The sequence below is a fragment of the Rutidosis leptorrhynchoides genome, chromosome 6 (assembly GCF_046630445.1).
Source record: "Rutidosis leptorrhynchoides isolate AG116_Rl617_1_P2 chromosome 6, CSIRO_AGI_Rlap_v1, whole genome shotgun sequence".
NCBI classification, from domain to species: Eukaryota; Viridiplantae; Streptophyta; class Magnoliopsida; order Asterales; family Asteraceae; genus Rutidosis; species Rutidosis leptorrhynchoides.
Window position 1 is genome coordinate 69,405,767 of NC_092338.1, and position 19,603 is coordinate 69,425,369.

Here is a 19,603-nt window from a genome sequence, read left to right on the forward strand (position 1 = left end):
ACCTATGTCCAGGTAAATTTAAACACAAACATAGATGTATAGAGATAGAGATATATAGATATATAGATATATATATAAAGATGTATCCCACAAAAACTAATTCAAATCCAAAAGTATGATAAAAAGAAAAATAAAATTGACCCACAAACATCAAATTACCAATAAGATGCAATTTCGACTCTAGTTTGGCACCCAAATCAAGAATCTTTACAAGATTATGATTTGTGGGTGGCTTTTGATTTGTGCTTTTGGGTTGTGTTGTTGGTGGCTTTAACTGGCTTCCCAAAGATAGCACAACAACCAGAAACTTTAGGTGATGGTGGGTCAATAGTGGATTCAACTTCAACAGATTTATATGGTTTTGGTTCTGATCTTTGTTGTTCTGTTTTTTCTCTTTCTTCATCTGTTGGTTTCACTGGTTTGAGTTCTCCTGATAACAATTTATCATCCCAAACAAGCCCTGATGATCCTGATCTTCTAAATGATATTTCTGATCTTGGTAGTGCCTCCATCTTTAGTCTTTAACTCTAATTCTGTATGTAAAAAAAAAAAAAAAACAAATTGTAATTTGTGGCGTGTGAGAGAGATTTGAGATGGTGTTTTATTTATGGGTATATAACTAGTAATAAGTAATGGTTTTGAGTAGCATATAAAAGGTGAGGTTATAATATGGAATCCAGTGGGTAACCGGCTTTGGTTGTGAAATTACATTATTGACCTTGATAGTATTTTAATAATGTACGAGTAATATTCACTCATTTTTTAATATTCACACTCATTTTCCTTTTTGGGGATGATTCTCACACACACTTTTTTGATCCTCACACACCTATTTTAACCTTTTACTCTTCTAATAATACTCAATTGGTGTGTGAGGATCAAAAAAGTGTGTGTGAGAATCATCCCCCTTTTTTGAAAGGCAACATCAACATTTTATTAATTAATGCCTCCCGTTAAGAAGCAAGGCATAGCCCAACTGTTTCTGGATCTTTACATTTCTATTTACAAGGCGCTCATAGAGCTAACTAACAACACAAATGTAACCTACTCATGTTTTGTCCGCAACACGAGAATCAAAGGATCTCGGATTTGTTAACCATCGATGCCAATCTAGCGTATGTTTCTCTTGTTTTTTGAACAGCCGTACGGAATCACCCAGGGGGACTTAACCGCCCACACATTCATCTCCCACAATCACCCAGGGTGGAATTCAAGGGTTAAGGGGCAACCATGTGCGCAATGTTGCACTCCACGGGAGTCGAACTCCTGACCTCTCGCTAAGAGAGGCATGTCACTACCACATGAGCTACAACAATGTGATAACCCGTAAATTTCCGGCAAAATTTAAACAAAAACTTTATATAATTTCATTTAACCTCGACTAATTCCGACGATTCACGAACAATTATTTGTAAATAATTACGCATTAATTTGATATATTAATATTATTATTATTAATATCCCTTTTAAACAAGATATCAATAATTAATATCTTTATTATCAGTATTGTTATTGTGAATAAAAAAAATATTGACAAATATTCTTGGAAAAGCAGTAAATCAATTTGTTTATTTTTTAAAAAAAATATATATAAAAAAATCCTTAAAATAAATGATTTTTTTAATAAAATAAATAAATAAATAACTTTTTAATTAAAAATTATAATGGAAAACTACTTTTATTATTTTATTTTGTACATTATCCCATGACCTAACATTTAATACTTTTGAATTTTAAAATCCCATTAAAAATTAAAATATTTCTTTTTCTTTTAATTATGTTATTCTTTTTACCTAATTTTTTCAAGTATAAATACCCCTCATTTCTCATTCAAACTCATACCAAAATTTCTCTCATTCTCTCTACTAGTAAGTATTTTTTTCTTATTTTTTACTTTTTACTTTTTACTTTTTACTTCGATTTATTATTTTTTTACCAACATGTAAATAATGTTATAAATTATATGCAATTAAAATTAAAATAAATAACATGTTATAATTAGTAATATATGTTGCTAAAAATTATAAAAGTATTTTTATGAATTAATATATAGGAGTTATAATTAAAATCGAATTAATGAATATATATGTATATACGCACCTAACGTGAAGGTTATAATTAAAGATAGCGTACAAAGACTACAAACATCACCGCTACTTGTGGCCTAGGGTGATCCTTGTTACCATTATGGGACGCTTGTGGATCTCGAATGCCAAGACTTAGATTCTGGTCAAGAGATCATGGGCCGCTCGGTAACAATAGATCATTCGAGTGACTTGCATGTTAGCGACGAAGTTTGGGCGAGATTGTACAACATCTTTGTTAAGAATTATAACCCGAACATTCTTAAACTAGAAGCTTACTATAAGTGGAAGTTTTTCATAAATAGTAGGTTTCCAAAAATAGAAACTTTTGAGAAATAGGAACTTTTCTCGAAAACCGTCACTGTCAATATAGTTGCTATATTAATAAACATACTTTATGTCAAGTTAGACATTAACTAATCAAACGTTATACCTCAAGGTTGATATCCAAATCACTTACTTGCTTTACTTTCCTTCTTGCGTGGAATACTTCAACTGCTATTTAATGTGAGTTTTCATCTGCTCCCTTTTTATATATTTTTGGGCTGAGAATACATGCACAACTTTTATAACTGTTTTACACGTATCAACTATTAAACTGTGATATGTTGGGCTATGACCAGCAAGTCCCCAACCGACAAGTATAAACGATAACTTGTACGGGGCAAACTTGAAAGTCTAGTCTAAATATCAGTACCAACTATTAAACTGTGATATGTTGGGCTATGACCAGTAAGTCCCCAACCGACAAGTATAAACGATAACTTGTACGGGGTAAACTTGAAAGTCTAGTCTAAATATCAGTACTAACTGTTAAACTATGCTATACTCGGCTATGTCCGACTAAGTCCCTACAGTGATATTTTTAATTGCTGCAGCATTCTTAATTATTGGGATAGGCCTATCGGGAGTAACGCCCCCGATACATTTGACTAAGTCTTTGTATTACTTGATAATGAAATTAAACGACAAGGACAGAACAACTTGTCACGGGGCAAACAACGTTTAGTCTAAATATCACGCACTGGCATAACTTTTTGATCCTGCGGGAGATCAACTTTACTGGATCTGAGTGATCTACTTATGAAAACAAATCTTGTGGTCTAACACTATTACTGAAATCATTATTTATGACAAACCTATGAACTCACTCAACATCGTGTTGACTTTTTAAGCATGTTTATTCTCAGGTACTTAAATATTGCTTCCGCTGTATATCTACTGCTTTGATGATGATTGCTTGCTATGCTTGGAGTCTTCATTACATATCATATCAATTAAAGACATATTTATCTTCCGCTGCAAAACTCAACAAAACGTCTCATGTAGAGTCGTTCTCGTTTATACAACTGTGATTTGATATAATTAGTGACGTCATTCTCCCAGGCTCTATCTGGAGGACGTGACAAACACAAGGCTTAGCATATGTTTCTTTAGCCTACTCGATATCCACACATGGCAAAGAATCTGTATCTCATTGAATAGTGATGCACTGCTCGATTTTTTTTTTTTGCCGGATGTACTTTTGTTTCTGTGCTTCCAAATGAAGTACCCACAAATGCACTTGGTTGCTTTCCATAGCGAAGATCCCATTGCTATTCAAATAGTGGCGGAACATAGTTATACCCAAAGGGGGTATCCGCTCCACCTGGATTTAACGGGAAAAAAAAGTTTACACTAAAAAGAAAAATTTACCATAAAATAAGTTTTTCTTTAGTATTTACCCATGCTGGCAATGAAAATTTTATTAAATATTTACACCCCCCCTCTTCAATCTGTATTCGGATTCAAGTTCCGCCATTGTATTCAAATGTCGCTGCTATTTCCTTTGAGCAGTTGTTGAATCCTGAGATTTATTGGATTTCCTACTTGCCACCATATATATACTTTGGACCACATGTCAAATGCCCGTTTACAAAGGATAATAGAATGATCAATTGTTTCTATATTCTCATTGCAAACCGGACATCTCACTTAATCCAAATCCATACTGCGTTTGTCCAGATCAAATCGATTTGGAAGTCGTTTCTTTCTAGCTCTCCACACAATAATCTCAAATTTTTTCGGATTGTTTCGTATGCCGAAGAACCATTAGGGTTAATGACCTACTCAATCATACATGATAATAACCTAGTAGAAAGAATGCCATTACCAGCTAATGTCCATTTTCATGAGTCTTGGTTGCTGTTGCCGAACATATTTATTGGAATCGAGTTGATCAGATTTTGTACTTCACCTTCAAGCCTCCTAGTTAAAGGCTGTGACCATCTCTAAGTGAAAAGTAAACTGTTATCCACCATTCGCTATCTATTAAAGATTGTTGCTTCTTTATTCATCTCGAGTCTATATAGTCTTTTATACTTGTTTTTAAGTAACTGATTTCCACACCAACTGACATTCCAAAAATTTGTTAGCCTGCCATCCGCTATTACCTTTGTGAAAGAATTAGAGAAACTGATAAGCCTATCAATCTCCCTTCCAGTTTCTAGAATATATTTTCAAGTAGAGTTGCTTGCTTTACCCATGTAACACCCCGTTTTCCCCGTATATGATTTATAGGTGAATTGGGTATGTACGATAGGCGTATGAAGGGTTCGGGACATTTTCTAGTGTTAAGTCCCGTGTAAGGAGAAGATGACTCAGATCGTGCCTTGAAAGGACCCGTTCATATACATTATAAACGATTCACAATAGTTGATTACATCGCGAGGTATTTGACCTCTATATGATACATTTTACAAACATTGCATTCGTTTTTAAAAGACAAACTTTCTTTACAACGAAAGTTGACGGCATGCACACCATTTTATAATACATCCAACTATAATTGGCTTAATAATAATCTTGATGAACTCAATGACTCGAATGCAACGTCTTTCAAAATATGCCATGAATGACTCCAAGTAATATCCTTAAAATGAGCTAATGCACAGCGGAAGATTTCTTTAATACCTGAGAATAAACATGCTTTAAAGTGTCAACCAAAAGGTTGGTGAGTTCATAGGTTTATCATAACAATCATTTCAATATATTAATAGACCACAAGATTTCCGTTTATAAATATGTGTACACTCGCAAGTGTATAAAAGTATTCTATAAGTTGTAGGCACCCGGTAACAAGCCTTAACATTCATGTTTTACCCTCTGAAGTACACCAGATCAGGTGTGTTTAAAATAACCTCAAAGTACTAAAGCATATCATAGTCAGGATGGGGTTTGTCAGGCCCAATAGATCTATCTTTAGGATTCACGCCTACCGTACATAGACAAGTAGTTTAATGTTACCGAGCTAAGGGTATATTTCTGGTTTAAACCCAAATAGAATTAGTTTTAGTACTTGTGCCTATTTCGTAAAACATTTATAAAAACAGCGCATGTATTCTCAGTCCCAAAAATATATATAAAAGGGAGCAAATGAAACTCACAATACTGTATTTAAAATATTGAGATTCAATATTGCAGGAAGTACGTAGACGCAACGGAGATGATAAACACTAGATTGACCTCACGAGCATACCCATGAACCATACCCATCACCTCCATAGCTATAACCCATAATTTCCTTAGCTTCGACTCATTAAAAAAAACTATTTTGAAATCACTCGGACAGCACTCCGTCGTAATATTTTATGTATACTAATAATATCTTGAAATAATACAGAGCAATATATATATATATATATATATATATATATATATATATATATATATATATATATATATATATATATATATATATATATATATATATATATATATATAAATCGATTGAGAGAGTTTAGAGAAATATATTTTCAAGTTTCTATGAAATAATGAAACCTATTGAATTCTATTTATAATAGATTTTTGAATTATTAAAGTGAATTATTAAAGTATGAATTATTAAAGTGAATTATTAAAGTATGAATTATTAAAGTAAATTATTAAAGTATGAATTATTAAAGTATGAATTATTAAAGTGATTTATTAAAGTATGAATTATTAAAGTGAATTATTAAAGTATGAATTATTAAAGTGAATTATTAACGTATGAATTATTAAAGTGAATTATTAAAGTTAAAGTAAAGTAAAAGTAAAGTAAAGGTAAAGTTAAAGTATAGTAAAAGTATAAAAACTATGTATGTATAATACGCGTATAAATGTATATAATATTAATTTAAATCGTTATATATATTTAATAAAATAAAATATAAATATCGTTATATTTATTATACTGGTTAAGTAATGAGTTGTCAAAAGTGATTCTAGATATTTATAAAAGTTATATACGTTTTAATAATAAAGTTCTTTTTAAACTGAAAACATCTTTGTACGTTTGAAAATAGATTAATAGAATATTATGGAAACTAATTCTCCACTAACTTTTGTCTAACTTTTGTAAATGACACTTTTTTTATTTATAACTAGCTTTACAAATTATTCTGAATATCGTTAAGAGGAATAGATTTTCTCAAATCATAGTGGACCTCTCAACAGAGACTTGTAATCATAATTCAATGTTTCTGATAATTCAATCATTTAATATATATTTTTTTATTTCATCGAAAATCATATTGAAACAAATACGTTCGTGTAAAGTATTATACGTTTAATACTTTATTAATATTCTCAAGTTATAATATATATATACATATACATATCTATTTATATATAACGGTTCATGAATCGTCAGAATTTGGTCGAGGTTATAATGAATGTATGAACACAGTTTAAAATTCTTGAGATTTAACTTAACAAACTTTGCTTATCGTGTCGGAATAATATAAAGATTAAAGTTTAAATTTGGTCGGAAATTTCCGGGTCGTCACAGTACCTACCCGTTAAAGAAATTTCGTCCCCGAAATTTGATAGAGGTCGTCATGACTAACAATGAGAATGTTATTTGATGATGTAGCGTGAGGGTACGAAATAGTATTATTTTTAATACAAAATACTACAAAATATGACACAAGTTTTAATTATTTATAGAGTGGGATATACCTAAATCTTGCTACAACACTATAGGCAGTGTACCTAATCGTAGAGTAGTGTAGTTTTTAGTAAGTCCGGTTCGTTCCACAGGGAGCTGGTGATACTTACTATATTTTTAACAACTATATTTATACAAAATATATATAATTATATAAGTAGTAATATTATTATAAAAGGGGGGTTTTACCGTTTAATGACCGGTTTGTCGATTCTATATTTTAAGCGCAAAGATAAATGACGATAATTAAAGTGCGTAAAATAATGACAATAAATAAAATGACAGTAAATAAAATTGCGAGTAATAAAATGACAGTAAATAAAGATACGATGAGAAATATAATAAAAGAATTATGCTTATTTAAACTTCCGTAATCATGATGTTTGACGTGTTGATTTTAATTTATTACCATGGGTTAATTGTCCTTTGTCCTGGTTTATTTGATACGTCTATCTGGTTTTTGTCCATAATAGTCCATCGGTCATAAATATAAAGTGCGAGTATCCTCGTCAAATTACCCTTATACCCGAAGTCAAATATTCCAACTGATTAAGGATTTAAACTGTGACGCAGTTATCACTTCTGTCAACAATTACACCAGTTATCAATGTATGTAATCCACCCCTGTTTTAATTAGTTTAAGAATATTAATTCATCCACTTGATCAGAATGAATAATCAATTACCCAACCCAATTGATTAATTAAATGATTATAACAGATTCCATATGAACGTCACTAAATAGGACAACCATAATCATTATTAATTATTAGGTTAATTAATTTGAAGATAGGTTCGACAGACTCCAATGAGTTGTCACTCAATTAGACAATACCCCCCATCTATTAATAGTCAATAATCCAATTTCCACAAGTGTCGGTCTTTTGCCCAAACCTTAATTATGGTCCAAAGTTCAATAACCCAATTTTAGTAATTAGCCCAACATCATGAGTACTTCATTTTAAATAAGCATAATAACGACTTAGCTACGAGACATTAATGTAAAAAGGTTGAACATAACTTACAATGATTAAAAATAGCGTAGCGTTACACGGACAGAATTTCGACTTACACACTCAAACGATCTCTATCATAAATCTTATTATTATCATAATTTAAAATTAAAATTAAGATTATTGTTATATCTGATTACATTAACATTATGATAGAGAATTATAAATATAGATATTGATATTTGATATAGAAAAGTAAGAAAAAGATAGAAAAAATGATCGAAAAAAAAGTCTCCTCAAATTGATCGTAAATCATCGCTTTTATAGCGAAATTAGAATTGAAATTTTCATTTACGACCCCTGAACTATGCTCAATTAACAACTTTTTATTATTTAATATTATTCTTATTATGAATTATTTAAATATTATATTTTATTCTTGTGCATAGTTGACTCGTAATTTTTACACCGTTGCGTCGAGCGCTGAAAGTTGGTTCATGCCTCGGTTCCGGATTTTCGAACGCCCTTTCGTACAATTTTATATCGTGTACTTTGCGTTTTGTAACTTGTACTCTTGTCATTTTTAGACGTTCTTCATCAATAATTTGAACCTTTTTGATTGTATCTTGTACTTTTGAGCTTTTTGGACCTTTGCGTCTTCAAATCTTCGTTTTCGCCTTTTGTCTTCGCACTTATTTAAAATAAACGAATATTACTCGAAAATGGAACAATTGCAACTAAAATCTTGTCTTTCTTGGGGGATTTTGCTATGAAATATATGTTCCTTTTTAGCCTTATCAATATCCCCACACTTGAGCGTTGCTTGTCCTCAAGCAATACAGTCTTGAAATAATATAATACATCACACGAATCACTTCTTTATTCTTCACACTTTGTACATCAGTGATTTTGATAGAGCGGTATAAACAATGATATTAACAATAGAACCATGGTTAAAGGTGGGTGTGTCATCCACAGTTGCCTTGGGTTTAGGTCAACGACACTTTCAATCAAATAGCCGATTTACTTTCGGTTTCCAAAGCAAAGTGCACATTTGAAAGGCGGTTTACAGTCCCACATGACTATAAAAATGTAGATCCTTTAGGAAATTGGATCTTTATGAAAACATTTGATCTTTTAAAAATTCAAGCTAGATTTTACCCTAGACAAGTTTTCTGATTTGACCCACCATCGGTGTTGCAAAATATATTTGTGGATCAATATTTTGGCTAAAAACATTTAGGTTCGTGTAATCCACTGCTATCCCGGTATCAGAAAGCACACATCCAGTTTACTTGTTCCGTATATTACCTTTCGGTAAACTACCGTCCGGTTGTAAAGGAAAGCGATGAACAAGAAACTGTTAAGGCAATGTCCCGTGACATGCATTTGATTATGGTCTTTTAACGTGTCGGATGCTAGAACTATCCTTGGTAGGAGCGATAGTAAAGATCATCCTATGATTTTTCGGTCTGGCACAAGGTCCTGTCTCCGACCATGCTATGCAACCACCGTTCTTACGGTTGACACCCGATTTGGTTCAGGTGACCTAATGAATTCCAGGTGAATTCCTAGGATTTTACGTTCAATGGTAATGAACGCATTGAAAATGGGTTTTCAGAAAATAAATCGGTTTGTATTTTTGATCAAAATATTTTCTCGTTCAAGCTCGAGTTTAGATATCATTGAATTCCATGAGTTTGAATTCTCAATCTTTAAGGTCAATCTCAAGGATTGAGTAATATCAGTCTTAAAAGCTGATTTTTAATCTTTAAGGAGATTATCCTTTCTGGGGATCTGATTCATTAGTCTTATCAAGCTAATTTGCACGGTGCCTCCCCATTGTACGAGATAAATCCTTCTCATGGTTAGGATAAATCTGACCACTTGGCGACCCTGTTTGATGCTGAGGTCCGTGGATTTCCTGCTGATTTTAGAGATGACTTTTCTAGATTTTTCGTCAACCTACAGCTGGTCTGGACGACAACTTCTTGACCTAAATCAAGAAGCGCGTGTCTTTTTTGGAAGACTTTACTTCCTTTTAATGATGGGATTGATTCATCGTGTAGATCCATCTTTCTTTCAAATATATTACAGTAAACCGGGTAAAACTGATTAGTATCATCCAAAACAAAAGTACCTGCAATAATCTTGTACAAAGATATGTGATAGATAGTTTTTAATTGAATAACTTGGTACATTCTCCCCACACTTAGTTTCTTTCTTTGCCTTTTTATTCTCCTTTATTCCATTTTAAATGAATTCAAGCATTTTAGGTTGTTTCTCAATTTATGTCCTTTCCGATGTAACGATAATTTCGGTATTATCACCTAGTTTTCACCGTTCATAAATATGTATAAACATGATTTTGACTTCATTTAATTGAAAATTTTTCAAATTTTCACAAAATTTGGCAAATAAACCAAGTATAAACCTGAGAGAATTTATAACCCTTCCCCACACTTAAGATCATGCAATGCCCTCATTTGCATGAAATCAGACTATAATTTAAATTCATGAGGGTGATTAGCGCAGAAAAGTGATTAAAAATACCGAGTTTGTAATTACAAAGCTCGTCGAATGATAGATGGCGCCTCATCGTTCATTCCTTCATTTGTTATATCATATTTGTTGTTTTGCGTCTTGTCGTCAAAATTAGTACCTTTTGCTGAACTTTAATGACAGTCTTTGAAAGTGCGTTGTTTTACCCTGTTTTGTACATAAGATAAAATACAAACATATATATATATATATATTTTTGAAGTTTGGTTTATAACCCCACTTTTCAAAAATTTATAAAGTATAATATTTTTGGCATACTTTAAATCAATAAAATTAAAAATAATGATAACAAAATTTGTCGCCCCGCCCTCGGGTAAAGTAATTTCGGCTTAATGACCTAGTCTTCAACTCACGACGAATTTTAGAAATCATTTTTTTCAACTTAATGAATTAAAGTAAATTTTGTTTTTAAAATTCACACAAAACTTAAATTAAAAAAAACATATTAATTTTATATAAAACCTACAAAACAAAAATTCAGAATGGAGGGAGAAAACTAGTTCTTTAGTGTCTGCTAGTGGAAAAGACCACTCGGATTCCATTCTCGGAACTACACGAGAACAGAACAACTAACTCTAGATAGCATTTTCTTTTTAGAACACTTGAATCTCCCCACACTTAGGTAGCTGTGGTGTCAAAATTGTGATTAACTTCATCGTCAATTTCTCTTGGTCCATAATCAACTTGCATATCTGTGACTTTCTCTTTAAGCCATTGGTCGGATTCCTGTGTAATATCCACAATTTCAACTAGCTTCACCTTTTCTTTAGGCGATAGATTGGATACTAACCGGTTACATAACTTAAAGTTCCCCTTGGTTATAGCATCGCGAATCCGTTTAATAAGTTTCTTCATTGAACTATTAATAACGGGGTAATTTAATTTCGTATCAACAACGGGGTTCTTTGTTATCATGTCATCATTAGGTGTTACTTCATTTTCCCCACACTTAGGCGTTTTATTATTGTTAAGCACTACCGTTGGAGTTGGTAAAACAACATGGTTCTTACCAATCGTTTTTGCTGGTTCAACGGTTTTGGTTGGTGGAGATTTAGACTTTCGAATCATAAAGGTGATCGATTTGTCACCACTACTAAGTGTCATTCTACCGTTTCTTACATCAAAGAACGCCCCGGTGGACGCTAAGAATGGTCGACCTAAAATTAGAGGAATGTTTGGGTCCTCTTCTATGTCAATGACAATGAATTCGACTAAAAAGGTTAAATTACCTACTTGAATGGGTAGGTTGTCAGCAATTCCAACTGGGTGCTTAATGGTTTGATCAAAGAGTCGAACACTCATATCCGTTGGACTTAACTCACCTACTCCTAATCTCTTATATAATGAAAGAGACATAACACTCACACTTGCACCTAAATCTGCTAGTGCATTATACATGACACAATCACTAAGTAGACAAGGAACAATAAATTCACCCGGATCACCTACCCTAGGTGGAGGTTTTGGTGGAACTGTATTCACCGGGTTTACTTCTACGGCTTTTGTTTCTTGTACTTTCTTATTCTTTTTCTTCTTCTTCTTTCCAGAAGTATCACAATCTTTATTACTTATTACTTGCTCATACTCAACTCCTTTTCTTGGAAACGGGATGGGTGGTTTGTATGGTGTCACCACTGGCTTTACATACTCGGGTGGTGGTGGTGGTGGTGTAACTTCTTCATTGTTACTCACATCTAAAACCTTCCCATCTTCTGGTGCTGGTTTTTCAGAATTCGTTGACACCATATTAACATTCTCATTCCGAGGGTTTACTTCAGTATTACTCGGTAGCTTTCCTTGTTCCCTTTCACTCATCATGCTAGCAAGAGTACCTACGTGTTTTTCTAGATTCAAAATGGAAGCTTGTTGAGTTCTTAATGACTGATCAAACCTCTCATTCGTTTGGGTTTGAGATGTAATAAATTGTGTTTGAGATTCAACTAGCTTTGCCATCATTTCTTCTAGATTTGGCTTTTTCTCTTCGGGTTGTTGTGGTGGTTTATATAAGCTAGGTCTTTGTTGATTGAAAGTGTTGTTTTGAGTCGGTTGGTTATTCGGACCTTGTTGGTTGTACCAGTTATTTTCGGGTCCTTTTGGATTGTAAAGAATGTTTTGATTTCGATTGAAGTTTAGCTTTGGCGGTTGATAATTATTTTGATAATTATTTCCAGGCCTTTGGTTCATATAGGAAACATTCTCTCGTTGTTCCAATGTTGGTTCAATGTGACAATCTTTCAATAAGTGTGGTCCACCGCATAGCTCACAACTGATTCGTATTGCGTGAATATCTTTATTCATCTTTTCCATTCGTCTTTCGAAAGCATCTATTTTTGCGGAAACGGAATCAAAGTCATGGCTAGAATCAGCTCTAGCCGCTTTAGATGATCGAAAGATATCTTTTTCTTGGTGCCACTCATGTGAGTGGGATGCTGTGTTATCAATAATTTTGTAAGCTTCAGTTGCGGTTTTCTTCATAATTGAACCACCAGCTGTTATGTTGATGTCTTTCCGTGTAGCAACGTTGACACCTTGGTAGAATATTTGTACTATTTGATAAGTGTCTAAACCGTGTTGAGGACATCCTCTCAACATCCTTCCGAATCTTGTCCACGCCTCATATAATGTTTCATTTGGCTTTTGTGTGAACGTAACAATTTCTCCTTGAAGTCTCACGGCTTTAGATGCCGGAAAGAATTGTTTAAGAAATTTTTCAACTAAAACATCCCATGTATCAATCGCCCCTTCAGGTAACGATTCTAACCAATCTTTGGCTTCTCCCTTTAAAGTCCAGGGAAACAACATGAGATAGATTTGTTCGTCTTCTACTTCTCGGATTTTGAATAGTGTACAGATCCTATTAAAGGTACGAAGATGTTCGTTGGGATCTTCTTTTGGCGTACCACTATATTGGCACTGATTAGTTACCATGTGTAGGATTTGTCCTTTAATTTCATAATCTGGAGCATTAACTTCTGGTTTAATAATGGCGTGACCTTGGCCAGTGCGCTTAGCTCTCATTCGTTCTTCCATACTTAGAGGTTCTAGATTTTCCATGATTGGATTTGTTGTATCCGAATCACTAGAGGATTCTGATTTAACGGTTTGGGGTTCAGGATCTTGGAATTGTCCTTGAATATCTTCCGGGTTCTTAGTTGTGAAATCGGGTTCAAAAGATGGATTATCGGAAATTTGAATTGGAGTACTTGGTCGACTAGATGACGATTCTAAAGAAAAATCAACGGCGGCGATTTTTGTTAAACGATGTCTTGATCGAGTTATAGGTGGTGAACGTATGACCGGCGGTGAACGTCTTGCTCGGTGCATTCACTGAATATCCTATTAGTTTTTAAAAAGGAAAGAAAAATTATATAAGTTATCCAATCAATAGACTTTTCTGATTTTGCCCACGTTTCGAATAGCCAAAAGATGCAGCAGAGGGGCAGGATTCGTTTGGTCTCAATATAATTGAGTACTGTTTGGCTCCAATAACCCGGTCCACGTACAAATTCAACTATTACTACGAACCAGAAAATTTTGATGTCTATCAATTTAACCACTTAAAATAAATTTTCGTAATTTTAAGAAATTTAGAGAAGAAGTAGAAAAAAAATCTAAGTCCTAAAAACTAGAATGGCGAGAAATAAGAGAGAAAAAAAGTGCGCGTCGAAAAGTGTCGAAAAATGAAAAAGACGAAGAGTGGTTTGTAAACACGCGGTTAATCCAACCTTATAACGATCACTATCTTAAAATTAAAGCTACAAATGGAGATCACTAATTGGAATTGTAATTGATACATAGGTAAACGCGTCGAAAAATAAAAATAAGAAAATAGCGCGAAAAATGGCGTCGCAAAATTCTAAAGCACCTAAAACTTAGTCTAAGGAATAAGTACTTAAGGGATTTTACGGCAAAGCCTAAAAATCTAAAAATGAAAATAACTATGGCAAAACTAAACTTAATACTAAAAGTTGTGACTGAGTCTAAAAATCTAAAGGTAATAAAACTTAAAATAATTTTTTTTTTTACGTTTTTTTTTTTTTATACGTTTTTTTTTTTTACGTTTTTGTTTTTTTTTTACGTTTTTTTTTTTTTTTACGTTTTTGTTTTTTTTTTTTTTTTGCGTTTTTTTTTTTTTTTTACGTTTTTGTTTGCGTTTTTTTTTTTTTTATGTTTTTTTTTTATTTTTTTTTTTACGTTTTTTTTTTATATTTTTGCAAATATAAATTAAAAATATAGCGTTTTAGTGCTCCCCGGCAGCGGCGCCAAAAACTTGATGATGTAGCGTGAGGGTACGAAATATTATTATTTTTAATACAAAATATGACACAAGTTTTAATTATTTATAGAGTGGGATATACCTAAATCTTGCTACAACACTATAGGCAGTGTACCTAATCGTAGAGTAGTGTAGTTTTTAGTAAGTCCGGTTCGTTCCACAGGGAGCTGGTGATACTTACTATATTTTTAACAACTATATTTATACAAAATATATATAATTATATAAGTAGTAATATTATTATAAAAGGGGGGTTTTACCGTTTAATGACCGGTTTGTCGATTCTATATTTTAAGCGCAAAGATAAATGACGATAATTAAAGTGCGTAAAATAATGACAATAAATAAAATGACAGTAAATAAAATTGAGAGTAATAAAATGACAGTAAATAAAGATACGATGAGAAATATAATAAAAGAATTATGCTTATTTAAACTTCCGTAATCATGATGTTTGACGTGTTGATTTTAATTTATTACCATGGGTTAATTGTCCTTTGTCCTGGTTTATTTGATACGTCTATCTGGTTTTTGTCCATAATAGTCCATCGGTCATAAATATAAAGTGCGAGTATCCTCGTCAAATTACCCTTATACCCGAAGTCAAATATTCCAACTGATTAAGGATTTAAACTGTGACGCAGTTATCACTTCTGTCAACAATTACACCAGTTATCAATGTATGTAATCCACCCCTGTTTTAATTAGTTTAAGAATATTAATTCATCCACTTGATCAGAATGAATAATCAATTACCCAACCCAATTGATTAATTAAATGATTATAACAGATTCCATATGAACGTCACTAAATAGGACAACCATAATCATTATTAATTATTAGGTTAATTAATTTGAAGATAGGTTCGACAGACTCCAATGAGTTGTCACTCAATTAGACAATACCCCCCATCTATTAATAGTCAATAATCCAATTTCCACAAGTGTCGGTCTTTTGCCCAAACCTTAATTATGGTCCAAAGTTCAATAACCCAATTTTAGTAATTAGCCCAACATCATGAGTACTTCATTTTAAATAAGCATAATAACGACTTAGCTACGAGACATTAATGTAAAAAGGTTGAACATAACTTACAATGATTAAAAATAGCGTAGCGTTACACGGACAGAATTTCGACTTACACACTCAAACGATCTCTATCATAAATCTTATTATTATCATAATTTAAAATTAAAATTAAGATTATTGTTATATCTGATTACATTAACATTATGATAGAGAATTATAAATATAGATATTGATATTTGATATAGAAAAGTAAGAAAAAGATAGAAAAAATGATCGAAAAAAAAGTCTCCTCAAATTGATCGTAAATCATCGCTTTTATAGCGAAATTAGAATTGAAATTTTCATTTACGACCCCTGAACTATGCTCAATTAACAACTTTTTATTATTTAATATTATTCTTATTATGAATTATTTAAATATTATATTTTATTCTTGTGCATAGTTGACTCGTAATTTTTACACCGTTGCGTCGAGCGCTGAAAGTTGGTTCATGCCTCGGTTCCGGATTTTCGAACGCCCTTTCGTACAATTTTATATCGTGTACTTTGCGTTTTGTAACTTGTACTCTTGTCATTTTTAGACGTTCTTCATCAATAATTTGAACCTTTTTGATTGTATCTTGTACTTTTGAGCTTTTTGGACCTTTGCGTCTTCAAATCTTCGTTTTCGCCTTTTGTCTTCGCACTTATTTAAAATAAACGAATATTACTCGAAAATGGAACAATTGCAACTAAAATCTTGTCTTTCTTGGGGGATTTTGCTATGAAATATATGTTCCTTTTTAGCCTTATCATTATTATAACGATTATAGAGTTTTATCATGTTCAAGAAGAATGGATAAAATAATTCGATTACTCGAAGTGTGTGAGTGAAGTTATCGTAAATGAATGAAATAAGATAATAGTGATTCGTCGTATCTTTTGACGTTATCACGATTGATCTCCGAAAAGAAAATCTTTGTAATCTATATTGGATTTGATTATTCGGCGATTAAGGAAATTATAATCCTCTTCGAATTAATGCGATAATCCATTTTGATTTCTCTGTCGGATATTTAACTATAAATCCACCTCATTTGTTTTCTTACAACTCACACCTTCTCAACTCATATTTTAAAGTATTTGTCAATATGCTTCATCCAGTGCTGATTCTTGATATACTTCTTACTTTCATATCTGTCGCTCTTCTTTTTCATCTGCCTCCAGAAGAATCTATTTACTTCTACTATACACTTGGTTTTATAGTGTTTTTAGTTCTCCCGTGTCTTTATATTGCTATATGCATTGATATATACGGTTTGTGATTTCTGGGTTGTTGTTGGGTTTTATATCTTCCCTTATATTTCAAAGTCCTTGCTTCTTCTATAATCATTGTCATCCACAGTTAATGCTCTCTTCTATTTGCTATGATTTATACTCCCATTTCTAGTTTGGAGCTTTGTCCTTTCGTTTCTTCTTCTTGCGATTAAGCACCGCTTGTAATGGTCCAGAATTCGCAGATATAAATTTCGGAATGAACATTGTTAATGTTCTAGGAAGGAAATTGTAATGGCACGATCTTGTGTAACAACCCAACCCGTTAACCAACCAAAAACGCGGAATAAAAAAAAAATTTAAAACTGATCTGGAGGGTGCGCGGCGCGCACCACTGCCTATGCGCGGCGCGCACAAGGCCTGAGACAGTTCTGATCAAAATGTCCATTTTTCGCGAAAAGATCTTCGACTTCCCGACACTTTTAGACCGAACGCTTTTCACAACAAACTCATATATGTAAAACTAACACGAATCAAACATAAAAATGATGTTTTACAAGCGGGGCCCACACGACCCAAAATACAAGTTTAATACAAGTTTAGAGTTTCGACCACCAAAAAGTTTAAGTTCCAAACTACACAATGAGCATGGCGTTTGGGATTAAACTACCCAACTACCGGTCAAACTCCAAGAGCTACTAAAGCCAAAAGCGTCCCCTAGCATCAAGCGGGATCTCTAGTCCAATACGATGCCCTTACCCTTGTCCAAAACCGAACCTATAAAATGGTAAACAACGAGAGGGTAAGCAAAGCTTAGTGAATGCAATAATTATACGAATACATATATAATTATATCTACTTGCATACACTTACACAAACCGCAAACATGCTAGCAACACAATTAGCTTATCGTCACATTAACAAGCTATAATCTCCAATACCACAAGCTAGCAACAACCGCATAATAATATAACTCGAAATGATATAATATGCTTACAACACAAGTAACCATGGTCGACCAATAGTACAAGGGAACGGCGCTCGCGAAAACGCCATCGGTGTTCATAACATCCGTTAGGGCACTTAACACCTCACACCACTAACCCCTAGGGTGGCACCTTAACACCTCGGCACATCACCCCGAGTGGCATCTTAACACCTCGATGCAACACTCATTATTTTACGGAGTGGTGTCTTAACACCTCGACACTACACTCCTAGGTGGCATCTTAACACCTCGATGCTACACCCGAGTGGCATCTTAACACCTCGATGCTACACTCTTCACGTGAAACATGGTGTCTTAGCACCTCGACACTACACATTTCACGCTACAACAAATAGATACATTATATACCTACACATATAATTATTCCACTCACCTTAACAATTAGATGACGATTTCAACCTCCACAAGCTTCAAAGCAAAGTACCTAATATAATAAGTACTTGATCAACACACAAGCTAAGTGGACTCAATACTAACACTTACACATGAGCATTTAATGACTTAATGTATTAAATCGCCCATTTATACCAAAACCGCCCAATTAAAGTCAAGACCACCACTAATCACTTTAAAGCTAGTGATTAAGGTCCAACAACACCAACTAATACATAATTAAGGTAATTCATACCCATCTTTCCAAACTAGGTCAATTTATTACCCAAATAACCATTTTAAGACAACACACCCATTTCGGGTCATCCACTAACTAACCAACACCCATTTACTAAATAACTAGGTGTGTGATAATGCTAAAAACGAATATATATTTCATAGCATTATTCCTCAAGAAAGACAAGCTTTTATTTGCAATTGTTCTATTTACAAGTGATATTCGTTTAAATAATAAAAGGTGAAGACAAAAGACAGATTCGACGAATTGAAGACGCAAACGACCAAAAAGCTCAAAAGTACAAAAGACAATCAAAAAGGTTCCAATTATTGATAAGAAACGTCTCGAAATTACAAAAGTACAAGATTCAAAACGCAAAGTACAAGATATTAAATTGTACGCGAGGACGTTCGAAAATCCGGAACCGGGACCAGAGTCAACTCTTAACGCTCGACGCAACGGACTAAAAATTACAAGTTAACTATGTATATAAATATAATATAATATATAATTAATTATATTAATTATATATATATTATATTTATAAATAAAAAACCGTCGGCAGAGAAAAACTCCAAGGACTGAGCTGTAAAAGTAACCTCCGCGACTCGCGGAGTTTGAAGGCCAAAATCACCGCGAGTCGCGGAGCCCCAAATTTCGACTCTGGCTATAAAGCAAACCGAATTCTGATCAAAATTCATCATCTTTTTCTCCCTCATTCATACGTAAAATTTATATTTATATTTATAATTTATATTTTAATTTTAATTATAATTCTAATAATAAAGGTATGTTAGCGAATATTGTAAGGGTGTAAGTCGAAATTCTGTCCGTGTAACGCTACGCTATTTTTAATCA

General features: G+C 33.0%; 1 protein-coding gene and 1 non-coding gene across 2 annotated transcripts; one reads left to right on the forward strand and one right to left on the reverse strand.

The window, feature by feature from the left end:
- Nucleotides 1-215: 215 nt before the first annotated feature.
- LOC139853738 (uncharacterized protein At1g15400-like) lies at nt 216-512 on the reverse strand. Its single transcript, XM_071843102.1, has one exon. It carries the CDS (start codon nt 510-512, stop codon nt 216-218), a length of 297 nt encoding a protein of 98 aa, XP_071699203.1.
- Nucleotides 513-13,130: 12,618 nt separating this feature from the next.
- On the forward strand, nt 13,131-13,237 carry LOC139856372 (small nucleolar RNA R71). The gene has a single exon (XR_011761857.1). It is a non-coding gene; the product is annotated as a small nucleolar RNA R71 (small nucleolar RNA).
- Nucleotides 13,238-19,603: the final 6,366 nt, after the last annotated feature.